At 37.8% G+C, this 16,649-nt stretch overlaps 1 protein-coding gene across 1 annotated transcript in view; it reads left to right on the top strand.

The window, feature by feature from the left end:
• LOC122136802 (voltage-dependent T-type calcium channel subunit alpha-1I-like) overlaps positions 1-11,739 on the top strand; it is a 113,188-nt gene extending 101,449 nt beyond the window's left edge. The window contains exon 5 of the mRNA XM_042721391.1: positions 11,634-11,739. Within this exon, the coding sequence (XP_042577325.1) occupies positions 11,634-11,739 (106 nt within the window). The remainder of the gene's footprint in view (positions 1-11,633) is intronic.
• The last annotated feature ends 4,910 nt before the right edge of the window (positions 11,740-16,649 follow it).

Genomic DNA, 16,649 nt, shown 5'->3' with positions numbered 1-16,649 from the left:
CGGTGCTCATAGAGCACGGGAGTATTGAACCAAGTTATTTTTGTCATTTTATAGGTTAATTACACTCACTTGCATGTGTCAAAATGCCCGCCTTTGCAAGTATCCTCGTATACACAGTAATTTAAGTCTTAAGTGAAAGTAAACAGTTCAGAATGTATATGTGTAACAGTATATAGAATAGCTCTTAAAGTGACAGCAGTCTAATAGTCCTGCTGTCTGTCATTCATATTAATTAAACAACAAAAGAGAGAAAATCTCTCACTGCTCTTGACTAAATCACCTTTGTAACTTAAATAAGAAGAGATATATATTTAATTTACACAGTAAAGAATATGCAGTGTTTTTATACATTTGTTTACTTTATGTACAGTATGTAGCATTTCTTATTTATTTATTCTATTGTAGTTTTTTGTTCTATTGCTTGTAATTTGTTTCTTATTCTTATTTAATAGCTGAGTATTTACTTGTCTTCAGTGAGCTTTTTTTTTTTTTTTAGGCTAGAATTAGTTTTTTTTTTTTTTTTTGCGATATTGACGCTGATGACAATACTTATTATATCTCTTTGGTATCTAAAATATTGATAACATAAAGACCTTGTTTACGGAAAAAATAACCATATCATGATATATATCATTACAGTGAAATAAAATTACTTATTGTGATGTAAGATTTTGGTCATATCGCCCACCCCTATTCTATACTGTATCATACTATCTAACTACAGTTCTGACTGTTCTATCATTCTGTTTGTCTGTGTCATCTCTAATTTTCAGTTACCATTTGTTGGTTTTATACCCTGCTATGGGTTTCATGTAATGCAAACTATACAAAAGATGAGCAAATTTGTCTTCGAGTATGTGTCTCTCTGTCCAGGAGAGACACAGAATGTAGGAATATTTGATGCAGAAAGACCTCCTGCAGGTTTAATTCTTCCAGGTGGAAAGGAAATTGATGATCTCATCTCTCTGTGATTTATGTATGTGTGTGTGAACTTGCATGTGTCTGTGGTGGTTAATTTGTCTAAATGTGGCTAGTTCAGTTCTGCATGTCCTGTCGTGTCCCTCTATTAAAGACATCCTGTAGGCATCGTGATGCCTTTGAGGGTAGGAACCTTTTGCCATTAAAGTGTGTTTGTGTAAATTTTGTTAATGTCAGTGTGTTTGTAGAGGGGAGAGATCCTGCTCTCTTAGGTATTCTCACTCTATATGACATTTCAATCACCAGTTTGACATTTCAACCGATTCTACAAAAAAAGGAAAAAAGCTCTGCTGATATTTTTGGATCATCCAACCTGGTCAGTCTGACTTCTGCCAGAATGTTTGCCTTGAGTGCAAGTGTGTGCTTGTGCCTCTGAGCATGTGTGTCTGTATTCACCCAAAGCCTGAATTTATGCATCTAAATGGAGCATTTATTTTGTTTGTAATCAGGAACACTGTGAAGAACACTACTTAAAGTGCTAGAATGTTGTCCGATTATACACCTGTCTCATTGGCTTCACTCAGAAACAAAATAACTCAATGTGTACCATTCTTCACTTAGCTGTCCAATCCCCTCTCTGATCCTCTATTCTAATCAGCTCTCTTTGCATGAATGAATAATGTATGTATGCTAATGAGAGGGCCAGCTGCTGTATGTGATTAGCAGGTGTTTATTGAGTGACGGACAGAGCACTGCAGGCTCTGCCTCCCTCAGCAGGCCTGGGCGTGAATAAGTAAAGATGTTGTGGAATTTCAAAATGAAAGAGAATAAATTTCTACTAGACTGAAATTGAATGAGATGTTCATAATGAGTTGATGCAGTCAGGGACATCACTGTTACAGCAGTATCGCTCCAAATAATGCCATTGAAACCATTTTTAATGGCGGTGTTGCGTTTGGCGTGGCATGTACTTTAGTAGATATTCCCATGTAGCTTGAAGTACTCGACCTGAACTTGTTTGTGGAGCAGCGCTTGCGGCTCATGCTTAACATGTATTATTTGAGTTCAGTGCAAGAGGCTGCTTGCACAGGATGCTAGATGAAGTGCAATAGAGTGGAACAGAACACAGGGGTCTCGAGACTCATTTCTCAAAGAAGAACTACTTACATATTTACATTTATGCATTTGGTAGATGCTTTTATCCAAAGCGACTTATAGTTAATTCAAATAATATTTTTTTATGTGTTCTTTGGGAAGCAAACCTGTGAATTTTAATGACTTTTATTCCATTTAATGTTCATCTTGGCTACACTTTCTCACATAATGAAGGTCAGTGATGCCTAAATATGTCATAAAAGTTGTTACATTCCAGGTGTTCTAAATCTTTATGATACCTTTGTATGAGAAAAGACCAATATATATATATATATATCTATATCTATATATATATATATATATATATACATATATAAATAATACTGTAGTTTGATTGGGTGTGTGACTGAACAGCAAAGCATATATAGGTATCAATTTATAACCGAACTAGCAGAACTGAACATTTGTCAGGGTTTGGCAAGGGAGGGCCCAGATGCAGAATGAATGGGAGGGACAGTGTATTAACAGTGAGAACACTAAAGGATGAGGCAGGAAGAGTCCACACAAGAGGGCAGGGCACACGACAGGAGAACAGGTTGGTCGGGGATGGGGGTAGCTCCAGACTCTGTGGCAAAAGGGGACTAGGTAGAAGCAAGAAACCACAGGCTTGGCCCTGGGGATGGGAACTCTTGAAGCACCAAAATGTCTGACCGGTCAGAAGATTCAGCGACCAAGGAGAACTCAGGAAGCAGGGCAGATACCAATACGACAGACACACACAAAGACAAGACAACAGGAGAGACAAAACTATGACTGCGGTGATAAAACAAGAAATAAAACTGAAATTGAAAAACAAAAGTAATAAAATAAATGCTAGAAATGGTAAACTGGAACTTATAAACAAAAGGATAACAATAGGAAAAAGCTAGGAATAAATGACTAAAATTACAAACATAAAGACCACAACCTTGCTGAAAACTAGAAAGAAAATAAAAAAGACAAAATCAAAAGGTACAAGAACTAAACTACAAAGACTGGAACTAGACTAAAGACGGGAACAAATAAAAACAAGAATTAACAAGAGGAAAACTAGACTAGATGCAATATACTGAATAGCAAGCAAGGAAAAACAGTTTGGACATTGCGTGAATCAGAGGTAAAAAAAAACTACGTAAATACTGTTCAGTTTCTTGCACAGACCGATCATTTTGTGTCTTTACACATCAATGTATTGTCACAAGCCGCAGGGTTTAATTTGGTTTTGTTTCTGTATGTTTTTTTTTGTTTGTTTGTTTGTTTCATTGTATGTTTTAGCCATGATTCCCATCCACTTACATTATAAGACTGATAGACTGCAACGGTTTGAGCTAAAAAATTTGGTTTGTGTTCTACTGAAGAAGTCACCTACATCTTGGATGCCCTAGGGGTAAGCAGATAAACATCAAATTTTCATTTTTGGGTGAACTATCCCTTTAAACCAGGGGTGTCAAACTCATTTAAGGTTGAGGGCCGGATTGGAGAAAATGTCACCTTGTGCGAGCCGAATTACCTTTTGTTAAACCATAGTTTGCTCACAGTTACATTAATATTAACCATACAAACTATAATAAAATTTACAAAAAAATTTAGGAAAACTTTTTTCAAAGATCATGCTAGCTTATTTTAGGTGTGTGCAATAAAACGTCTTTGGGGTTTTTTTTTTTTTTTGGTTTGTTTTTGTTTTTTTGATAGTGATAATGTGCCATATTTGCAGAGTGTGATTTTGAGATTGCTCCTTGGTTGGTTTAAGCCTGTCATGGTTTAATAAATATGACACTAAAGTCGCCAGTAGGTGGCAGCAAGTCTCCTTCTTAATGAGTAATCCATTGACTCATTCATTCAAAACGGCTGATTGGTTTAGAAATGGAGCTAGTGATTGTCTTTATGAATGGGCCACTGAATCATTGACTCAAATGGTTTGTTCAAAAACACAGATTCATTCAGTAACAAAATACACAGTGCTGCTCAGAGACACACAATTACTCAGCTGGGTTAAAAACTTTTTCTTCCCGAAACAGAGATAAACAGACAGCATTGTGACTAATATAACACACTTAATACTAGCATCTTGTTTGTTGAGCTGTTGTATGAAATCAATTCATTTGCAATCGCGCTGACATTCGGGAAAGCAACACTCTTATATTAGGCTACTTAACATAAATATTAAAAACATAATTTCTTACAGGGCATTTTTGCCCCCATATCTTGAATTATATTGTATTCTGATAGACTTCATCTGGCACAGAAAAACTCTCATAATGTGTTTTTGTTTGTTATTTTGCAAAGTTACAAAATGTCAGCTCGCACATCATTAAAACAACTGTTAGAATATTAGTACACAATAAATATTGCACACTGATCGCTCATTTACTTTCTACTTGCCAAGCTGTCTTCGCAGTGTCGTTAATTATTACACACATTACACAGACGTTTGTTCTATTCGAACGTAAGTGCCCTGCAAAGTGGACATCACAGGATATTCCGCCATGATTCCAGTTCGAAGCGAACGTAGGCCTATATGTTCCATTCAAAGTGCATTGAAGTGTGCGAGGCGTGAATTTAAATTGTATTTATTTACAGAGGTATATGATGTCACACTTCTCCATGTGTGAAGACGTTGCGCAGCGCAAATCCGTGAATGAATGTTCCAAAGTGAGATAAACTTCAACAGATTTCCCCTGCTCAGGGAATAGGAAGCAATGAACACTGTGTAGGGACCATGTCACTGGGAAAACAGTCCATGCACGGAGCTCACTTCTAACAAGCTGATTACCTGAATTAGGTGTGTTAACAAAGAGAGACATGCAAAATATGCAGAGCTGGGGGGGGGGGGCGTATATTGTCGCCGTTGAGATTACAAAACCTTTCTTACCATTCCGCAATGAGATTGAGATTACAAAACCTTTCTTTCCATTTCTCTTTAAATTGCCTGACTGCCCTTCCAGGTTAAATTTCTTCTTTTGGACATTTTTAAAATCACCACACAAGCATCAGTTACAATGCAGCTATCATCATATTATCCTCATTCTGCTAGAGATTCTGGCGCCGCTTTAAAACATGCGTGTGTCCCGACTCCCTAGGCGTAACATCAACATAAATAAATGAGCAATTTGTTCCGCTTTAAATTCAAAATAAAATATTGTAGTGAATACACTTTTTTTAATTTTCAAAATTATGTTTTATTTATTATTTTATATTATTGTTTAGCTAAACCTGCGGGCCAGATTGGACACCTCTGTGGGCCGTATGTTTGACACCCCTGCTTTAAACTAAAATTAAAAAAAAAAATGGAAAATCTAAAAAAATAAAATAAATTCAAGATCTTCATAAATTGTACATAAATAGCACTAAAATATATGCCCATCAATTGAGAAGCACTGATTTGACTGGTATAATACTGTAAGACATTATGGAGATCTCCTGAAAACTTTTGACAGTAATGGAGAGAATAGGTTGTGAGAAAGGGAGATACTAGAGGGACAAAAGAGAATGAAAGAGGTTGAGTAAAAGGAAAGAGGGAGAATGAGTCAGTGACGAGTGCACATCAAACTTGAGAGTTTTCCTGAAGCCATGCTGGTCTGAAGCTTTTCAATAATTCATGATGGACATACAGGAAGGCAAGGAACTCTAGTGAGAGAAAAAAAGCGGGATGGAGGGAGAAAAATCAGTGTGAGCTGTGTGTATCTTAACATAGACATAGGCTGTGTCTGAAAATGCATTTCAGGTGGTACATGGAGGTAGGAAGGCATCAAGGCCCCTATGAATTCCAAGTTTGCATAACATCCACATCTACTGAGATGAAGGCAGCATAGATCTATTCTTTACTGCCTATGATATCCCACAATCTTGTGTTTGTTGTCCAATGAGTTGTAGAAAGAAAAAACAGCATCTGATGTAATGATTAAAAGCAGTAAATGAGTTCATAAATGTGTAAATTTCCAATTAGAATTCTGTTTAAGGAGAAATGACCATTGCTATCTTTAAATATTCACTTGGTTATCTCTTTGGTTTATCTCTTTCTATATTTGTTTTTCAGTAGATCATTAGACATGTCTCTATAGTGTCTTAGAAGGTCTTCATGCTAGTTCTGTCTGTTTAGTCATGGACTGACTGGGCAGTAAGAAACCTGCCTTCAGTTTTGAACTGTTCACACTTGTTGAGATTGTTATTGCAAGGGTTTCTTTTTGTTAGCATGTTTCTGAAAGAAATGGGTGATGGGTAGTATAGTACTGATGACTGTACTACTGATGACCCAAAAATCTCAAGTTCATGGGGCGATCTGCAGGGTAGCCCAGAGCATGGCACTTAAACTCAGGTTTTTCCAGGCTTGCTGATGCTATGGTAACTGTACTGTAGGACATTCTAAAATAAAAAGTGTAAGCTGAGAATAACTTAGAGTATAGTACGCTCTTTGCATGACGTGGATAAAAACAATGACATTTCAGGTCAAGGCTATGCATGTGTCACACAACTTTACCACATCACTGAAAATTAAAAAGTGTTTGGACCAGAAATCATAAACCGTTCCAGTAATTTTGGACATTGGTACAATGTTCTTAACAGCTCCCTCCATCATACTTTTTTATTTATTATTGTGGAAGTTTTGATACATCAGACAATAGATGATAAATTCCTCTGCTTCCACAAGAAAATGTATAAAAAGCATCCCATCTGCTGAAGCTTTATGGAAGTCATGAAAATACAGGGTATGCATTCTACAGCTGCCAGTTGATGCTGATTGGTTGTGATTTCTTGCATCATGCGGCATTTTTAGTTTCTCTGTGGAAAAAAAACATTGCTTGTCACTGAAATCTTGTCTCATTGTGTATTGCTATGACATAGTGTATATGTTATATTTGTTAAGAGAAAACTTCTTCCTGTTTTTATGAGGATTTGCATGGGTATTATAAAACATTATGCTCTGGAATTTATTATTTTTAGGGAGTGTGTCCTGAGCCACATGCGTAAGCCACACAAGCAGCCGCAGTGGTGCGTGTGGTAGCGTCCCACTACTTTTCAAGTCCTGACACAGTCTGTGTCCTCATCCTTGTCCGCTCTTTCTCTCTTGATTCTGGCCCATTTCCAGCTCAGAATAACTCTTAACACCCAATAAAACCATATTACAACTTTTATTAACAAATGGACAATGGAGGAAACGAGCCACAACACAATGAAACGAGCCACAACACAATGGAAACGAACCACAACACAAGGGAAACGAGTCGCAACACACGGGAAATGAGTCACAACGGAACGAGCCACAACACAATGGAAACGAACCCAAACACAATGAAACGAGCCACAACACAAGGGAAATGAGTCACAAACGGAAACGGTAACAATGGAACGTCACAACACAACGGAAACGAGCCACAACACAAGGGAAACGAGTCACTTTTCTCCACAACACAAGGAAACGACGCCACAACACAACGGAAACGACCCACAACACAAGGGAAATTAGTCACAACGGAAACGAGCCACAACACAACGGACACGAGCCACAACACAAGGGAAACGAGCCACAACACAATGGAAACGAGCCACAACACAAGGGAAACGAGTCACAACGGAAACGAGCCACACACAAATGGAAACGAGCCACAACACAACGGAAACGAGCCACAACACAAGGAAATGAGTCCACAAACGACGACCACGGAAACGAGCCACAACAAAAAACGAGGAAAACGAGCCACAACTCTACGACCCACAACACAATTAAACGAATGAGTCACACAACACAACACAATGGAAACGAGCCACAACGGAAACGAGCCACAACACAAGGGAAATGAGTGGAAACGAGCCACAACACAAGGGAAACGAGCCACAACACAACGGAAACGCCCACAGTTACAGGGAAATGAGTTCACAACGGAAACGAGCCACAACGGAAACGAGACAACAGCCACATATTTTAAGGGAAATGAGTCACACAACAAACATTAAACGAGCCAAACACAAGGGAATGAGTCAGGCCACACACATTTAAACGAGACCCACACACGGAACGAGCCACAAACACAAGGGAAAGGAGTCACACGAAACGAGCCACAACACAATGAAACGAGCCACAACAATGAAAACCACAAACAACAACGGAAACGAAACAAACGAGCCACCACACACAAGGGAAACGAGTCGCAACACAAATGAGTAAACGATCCGAAAGTACAAAAACGAACCCAACACAACGGAAACGAGCCACAACACAACACACAACGGAAACGAGCCACAACACAAAACGAGCCACAACGAGCCACAACACAACCACGAACATTAAACGAGGCCACAAACGAACCACAACACACTGAAACAAACACAACGGAAACGAGCAACACAAGGGAAATGAGTCACAACGGAAAATGCCACAACAAATGGAAACGAGCCACAACACAACGCAATGAGCCACAACACAACGGGAATGAAAACGTCACACACAATGGAAACGAACCACAACACAAGGAAAACGAGTCGCACACACACAACGGAAACGAGCCACAACACAACGGAAACGACCCACAACACAAGGGAAATTAGTCACAACGGAAACGAGCCACAACACAAAACACAACGGAAACGAGCCACAACACAAGGGAAACGAGCCACAACACAAACGGAACACACGAGCCACAACACAACGGAAACGACCCACAACACAAGGGAAATTAGTCACAACGAAAAAAAGCAACAACAAAAAGCAAACGGAAACGAGTCACAACACAACGAACCACAACACAAGGGAAACAAGAGAAGTCACAACACAATGGAAACGACCACAACACAATGGAAACGAGCCACAACACAACGGAAACGAGCCACACAACACAAGGGAAACGAGACCACAAAACACAATGGAAACGAAACCACAACACAATGGAAACGAGCCACAACACAATGGAAACGAGCCACAACAAGGGAAAATGAGAGCACAACGGAAACAACAACACAATGGAAACGAGTCACAACACAATGGAACGAGCCACAACACAATGGAAACGAGCCACAACACATGGAAACGACACACACAACGGAAACGAGCCACAACACAATGGAAACAAGCCAACGGAAAAAAGGGGAACGAGCACACAAGGGAAAACGAAAACGGGAAACGAGCACAACAAGGGAAATGAGTCACAAGGGAACGTCCTGTGCATTGTGTTGTGGAGATTCAACACACTAAAATTAGTCCTGTGCATTGTGTTGTGGAGATTGTGTTGTGTTCTACTGGGCAACCGTAGCATACTCACAACGTGATGTGCATATTCTGGCCAGTGCATCACTTGTGCATTTGCATCATTTTGTGCCAATTTAAGTTGTAAAATTATATTTATGTTCTGTATATATCTGATTAATCTTATGGATATGATTTGGGTGAGTTAATTAACCCAGTGGTTCCCAACCCTGGTCCTGGAGGCACCCCAACACTGCACATTTTGCATGTCTCCTTTCTCTGACACACCAGTTTCAGGTCTTGGAGTCTCTACTAATGAGCTGATGACCTGAATCAGGTGTGTTTGATTAAGGAGACATGCAAAACGTGCAGTGTTGGGGTGCCTCCGGGACCAGGGTTAGGAACCACTGAATTAACCCACTAATAATGGGGTTCAGTTTTCCATTGTTCATTCACTGTTCAGCTTCAACTTACGAAAGTCAACAAAGTCAATCCACAAATTCCTGACATAATTGCTTTATTTGAAACAATCATATTCTTACTAGATTTTTTTTTTTTTTGGAAAAACATTATTTCATTGTTAATGTTGTGTGTATTTTTTTATTTTTTTTGTCAGCAGTATTTCCATTATTGTTGATGAAATAAAAACTAAAAACTAAATTTTTAGCAATAATTTTGTAATTAATGACATTAGTATTTCACCTGTCCAATCAAACAAAAACATCACAGTTTGAACGGTTCAGTTCAAACACAACCACCTGCTTAAATCTGTATTGCAAAATCAGCATGGAAACGGCATTTACAGATTCCATATGGGCCCGCCGATCATTCTCGTTAAAGTAAACGCTACTAAACGGTATAATTGTGTGTATGTGGGCAGGGTTTTGGCAGCGGAGTGGCTCTGGAGGGCTATGGAGTATTTCTCGCTGTGCGGTTATGTAGACATGTTGAATGTGTGACTACCCATGCTGCTGCTGCTATGAGATGCTGTCAGTATATTCTCAGTGGCCATTGTGACTCATTCGTCCCATTCTGTGACTCAGCTCTCACCGCAGATGCCTCCCATTGAAAAACATCTCATGGAGACGGAGGTTAAAGAGAGGCTGACGAGATTGGTGACATCACAGGAGGTGTGTCTGTTTAAAGATGGCCCTCGCTCTGGTGGAAAGAGTAAAGTGGCTGTGTGTGTCTGCTTTTGGTTGTACAACAGCATCTAGATTTGTTCGCTGTGATGAACCGTGCAGATTAAAGGGGAGATCAACAGCAGATAATGTCTGCTTCTGTCTGGGAAAGAAACCCTCTGGCCTCTATTTTCAAACACACAGTCCCACAGGGCCGTTTGATGCAGAGAGCAGTCGGTAACTATCCCAAACAGAGCTGCTCTCAAACAGACGAGAGAGATGAACCCCCACTGCTTCAGTTCCTGACATAGTACACATGGTCAGATCAAGATGAACAGCGTCGTGCTTTGGGTTGGATTACATTAGAATGGCCTTTTCTTCTTCTAAGTCTCTTACACACACAAAAACTACATATATATAATTGTTTTTTAAATAAGTCTCTTATGCTCACCAAAGCTGCATTTATTTGATTGAAAAATATTATTCCAGTCTTCAGTGTTATGATTCTTCAAATATTATTCTAATTTGTTATTAATGTTAAAAACAGTTGTCTACTTAATTTTTTTTCCTTTTTTTAAAAAAAAAATGCTACATTTTATCAAGATTTTTCGATGAGAATAGTTAAAAAGCAGCATTTATTTATACAAATGACATTATAAATGTTACAAATGTTACTGTCACTTTTAATTTATTTAATGCATACTTGCTGTATGAAATGAAGAAAATTTTGTCAATCAACTTTATAATATATAAGAAAATTTTGTCAATCAACTTTATTTTTATAGTGCTATATATATATATACAAATGAAGAAAATTTTGTCAATCAACTTTATTTTTATAGTGCTTTACACAATACAGATTCAAACTAGCTTCACATTAATGAACAGAAAAGTAACAGACAATGATTTAAACTTCAAAAAACGCCTAACATATAAAAATAAAATACTACAATATTATAGACGATGACCCCTTGTGAGTAACGAAATGAGTAGAAGAAACCAGTGTTGTCGTCGAGATCTGCTCAGTTAAGGCAGAAGTCAAGACCAAGTTCAGAAGAGGGTCACGTTTGAGTCGAGTCTGAGTCAAAGACTACATTTTAATGGTGTTGGTCTTATGGACTGGAGAACATGTGGACTCAGTCTTGACTCGAACTCGACCCTCTTCTGGTCTCTGTCTAGACTCTGCTTTAATGAGCTGGTCTGAACTACAGAAACAACACTCAGAGTTCGTTTGTACCCAGTGACTGTGACACTAATTTTCTCTGTTTGTTTCTTCTTCTCAGGATGGTTGAATACTCCCTTGATCTCCAGAACATCAACTTCTCCGCCATCAGAACAGTGCGTGTACTCAGACCTCTCAAAGCCATCAACAGAGTAACAAACGAGTAAAACACACACACACACACACACAAAAACACACACACACACACACACACACACACACACACACACACACAAACACACTTTCCCCCAAAAAACCTGTGTTCTGCAAACCTCAGGTGTTACAAATACTCTGATTCATTGTGTGTCAGATTTTACTGGTTGTGTTATTGCCAAGCCTCAAAAGCACCCTTATGTGTCGGCTCCAACCCCTGCTCTATCAAACCCACGGTAGTGTGCATGTGTAGCTTTGTATTTGGTGTGCAGGTCTCTCAGAACAGCAAAGCTGGAATGACTCAAAGAGGATTTCAGAGCCATTACTTTTCTGCCACCACCATTAGCAGAGCCAGATTAATCCCTCCTGTAATTGGGTAGAAAAACAGTTGTCCTTGAACAAACGCCATAATTCATATTCCTCTGTGTCACGTTCACACCCCTCCCAAACATTGTGGCCTATCTTTGAGCTTCTATAAGAAACCCAGGATTTATCAATATTTCAGTGCCCATGGCAATGGTGTAGCGCATGAAATATGAATGCTAACTGAATTAGCTCGCACTTGATTTCACTGCTCCAAGTCTTAATGAAGAGATAGTGAGTTTTTGAGGGAGGGTTTCAGGAAGTGTTTGTAGAATGTAGGTCTTTGTGTGTTAACTCGTGTGCATGTGGGGGGAAAAACAGATTTTGAAGACGCACACAAACCCAGTGCATATGCACTGTTACACACTCTCCCTCCTGCATGCAGGCATACAGAATTAAATTAGCATCCATTTAACTGTGCATGTACCATGCCAAATTGTAGCAAGGCTTTATGCAAGATTTATTAAAGGGATAGTTCGCTAAAAATAAACATGCAGTCATCATTTACTCATTCTCATGTCATTCCAGACCTGTAGTTTTTTTTTTTCTCCTACTGTAGATAGGCAAAGGGATATTTAGCTAAATGTTTGCAAAAATCACCATCTGCTTTTGTTGGAAAAGATCAGTGTAGATATTTTACATGGTTCCCATGGTTATTAAAAACCTGGAAATTTCAGGGAATTGTAAAGATTTAGTGCCAAGAACATTTCTGCAGTTCCTATTTCTGATTAGATCCTATTTCAAATTATTATTATTATTATTATTTTAATTATGGCAGAATTTTCACATTTGGTGAACTTTGTAACATTGAGAAAAAAGAAAGAAAATATGGGCAGAGAAAGAAAGAGAGGTTTCTGTCTTGAAGACATGGAATATGATGTTGTGATATCTAAAAATAAAAATAACATCCCACATGGAAACTAAGCTTGCATGTGAATTTGCATCACACATTTTAAATCATCCTCTTCTCTCCTCTTTATTTCATTTTTAAAGTTTTTTTTTTTTTAACTGTGATTCCCTTTCTCTGTGAGTGGCCCAAGACACAATTCTGCTTTCATTCCAGAGGTCCAGATATTCACAGCACCAGTGGCTTCACCTGTCCGCATGACGTTTATAACATTTGTTTGTTAACACACACGACTCGATGTGTTAATGTGTTCCATCAGTGTTGTGTTAGTTCCCCGTTGTGTTTTTCCAAACCACAAAGACTGCAGTAATCACATGCTGCTGTTCTCCAATCAGACTGACACACACCCTTCATTCAGTCCCAGCAGTGCTACACTAACACACACATGAACACACTCTCACTCACAAACGATCCCACTGGTGTGGAAGTAAAAACACAAATTAAGTTTTATGAAGACAAGCTTTCAAGAGTTGCTAGACGGTCACAGTGACACAAATTGTTATCTACAAATAAATGAAGGATAAATGGCTGGATGACCTAAAAATAACAATCAATAACAATGTCTAACTTGTGTAACGACACTTTATGACTAATCAGAGAATTACATTGATGTTATGCATTGAGATTTGCTTAATAATAGTAGTAAGTTTTGTCAGAGGTAGAAAAAAGTTATTACATTTCATGAAAGGGTATTAAAACCTGTTTTGTTTTGTTTTTTTCTTGAATAATGAATATCTCAGTTCACATTATTCTTTCGCATGATAATCATTTTTCTGTGTTCTTGTGTTTGTGTAGGTATGCGTATCCTGGTGAACCTGCTGCTGGACACTCTGCCCATGCTGGGAAATGTGCTTCTGCTCTGTTTCTTTGTCTTCTTCATTTTTGGCATCATTGGCGTGCAGCTGTGGGCTGGACTATTAAGAAATCGCTGTTACCCAGAGGAGAACTTCACCCTGTGAGTACCAAAAGAGGAGGGCTGGTGGACTTAAGGGAGTGAGAGAGAAAAGTCTGAATGTACTAAATGTTTTCAGCTGTGATTTAATTGAAGACAAAAGCAACAAATAAAAAAAGTGGGTTTATTTGGATGACAGTTTAGGTTTACAAGGATAAAGAGATTGAATTTAGGAGGCCGGATCTTCTGAAAGAGGCATTTCGGAGTACCTGATCAGTCCATCATTGGATTGGACTTGTATTTCAAATGTCCTTTCTCTCGAGGAAGGGATACTTGATGTAATCAATGGATATTTTGGGATCACATGGATCTCGGGGACCAATAAACAAATCAGTCATTCAGTTCTATTTAGGGATGCACAATATTATCGGAACAGTATCAGAATTAGCCGATAAAGTTTTCAAATTTAAACTCATCGGCATCAGTTGATGTAAAAAAAAAAAAAAAAAATAATATATATATATATATATAATGTGCTAGTTAGTACTAATATAAAAATACACAAAATAACATTAAGATATATATGCATAAATAAAGCAGTAATATGTCATAATATATATATCAGAAGCTATATATGATAAAATTACAAACATGCACTTATAAATTAAATATTTTAATCATGTGTGGGCTAGGGTAGTACAAAAACACAAATAAAATGAAGTTAACCAAACTGTTTTAAAAATACACAAAAAAGAAATAAACGCATTAAGATTTACTTGTTGTAGGTGTTCACTCTGCCATAAATAAAAGCAGTAATTGATGTCAGTAAAACATGTATTTTGATTTAAAGGTTCAGAAGCTAAAGGTAGCTTCTCATGATTAAAAGACTACAAGATCAACTTTATGACACCTATAAATTGACTACATATTTTCTGGAGGGGTAATAATTTGTTAATATTCAATCCAAATTTTTGGATTTTGTCTGGAGAATACGGCAGAGATTTATTATGTTCATTTATATGTAATAATTTGTTAATATTCAATCCAAATTTTTGGATTTTGTCTGGAGAATACGGCAGAGATTTATTTTATTATAGTTATTTTCAAAACTTTCAGTATATATATTCATATATATATATATAAAACTACATTAAACACATATAATTTCTGCACAGGAGAGATTTGGCATTGTTTCAAAACAAAAGGAAATATACAGTACATCGGTATCGGCTATCTGCAAAAATGATTTGACAAAAATCGGCATATAGGATATCGGAAAAAATGTTATCCTTGTTGTATATTCTCAAAATTGTAGTTTTTAAGATGTAAACTGGTCTTACTTTCACTTATCTTCTCACTCGTATCCTTTTGTTTTATCTCTCATCTCATCTTCTTGTTTTTACTGTCTACCTGCCACTAAAAATTCAAATGTGGTTCCACCTAGTCGATGGCTCCAGTTGATTAAAACTCAGATTGGCGTCCATATTCATGAGTGGGTGTCTGCCTGAGGTTACCGTGCCAACCGTGGTCTGCCTGCCTCTCTCTGCTGTGTGATTGGATTTGAAAGGACTCACGGTGAATGGCAGTGTGCGAGACTCACCGTGTGTTTGTTTGTACGTGTGTGTGTGGGATAAAGAAGTGCGTGTCTGAGTTTAAACATCAGCTGAGGCCTGATTGTCGTTTATTGTCTTGCAGCGAGTATATTTACAGGCTGGCACTATAGTCAGAGGATGATGAAGTGTTTTGAAAGGAGAGTCTATCATAGAGTCTCCTGAGAGAGCGCCTGTTTTTCCTCTGCTTTGTACATTCTCTTACAGTCTTCATAAATACACTCTCCTTCTCTTTTGGTGGGGATGAATTACTTAAAATGTTTTTATATGGTTTGAAAGAACAAATGCTACACAGTTACAGTTTAGTTTAGCGTATAAGGGGGTCTCTCCATATGAGAAATTTCTTTAGCTTTTGCAGACATAAATAACTGTGAATGTTAGAACACAAGTTAGTCGGAACACGTGTTTTCACTGGTTTCAAAGGTTGCATAACCAAAACAATGTAACCATAGCAATAGTTGGCTGCTCAAACACTTTTCGAACATCAAAACTTTAATACTGTCAAAATGTACTGGTTCAAAGTGTTACATACAATTGTTTTAAAGAAACATCTTTAAAGCTACTATTAGCAATTTAGTTAACTTTAACCATACACCATTTTAAGAAAACACTAAATGATTCAGTTTCTGATTGGCTTCTGATTGAATATTACATTGATTGAAACTCTAAGATGTGAATCTACATGTATAGACTGAGTAAACCATGAGCGCCGCCATTTATGAATTCTAACTTTCGATTGGATGCTCTTCTGTTCCAGTCTCCATAGGAACCCATTCAAATAGTGCCAATCTGTGTTTAATGTAGCAAACGTCGGCAGCTTTGTGTCATCTGCACACTCATTAAACTTTGAGGAGTGAGGCACTGACAAATAAAGATCATTGTGACACTGTAAAGTGATGGAGCCATGTGATTTAAAAAAAAACATTTTAATAGGTTTAACATTATATTATCATCTCAGAATATATGCTAATTTGACTAGAAACACTCGAGACCGGAAATGCAAAGCATCCTTCCGGTCAAGAGTCAGGCGTGACTTTGGCATTCAGGAAGGAGAATATGTTCTTTATGCAGTAAAAAGACGCATATAAACTACAAAAGATTGACTTTATTGAACTACTGAATTTCACTTTACTAAATAAAGCCCTTTCTGGG

This window comes from Cyprinus carpio, chromosome B3, assembly GCF_018340385.1.
Source record: "Cyprinus carpio isolate SPL01 chromosome B3, ASM1834038v1, whole genome shotgun sequence".
Lineage (NCBI taxonomy): Eukaryota > Metazoa > Chordata > Actinopteri > Cypriniformes > Cyprinidae > Cyprinus > Cyprinus carpio.
This window is presented reverse-complemented; position numbering and strand designations above follow the sequence as displayed.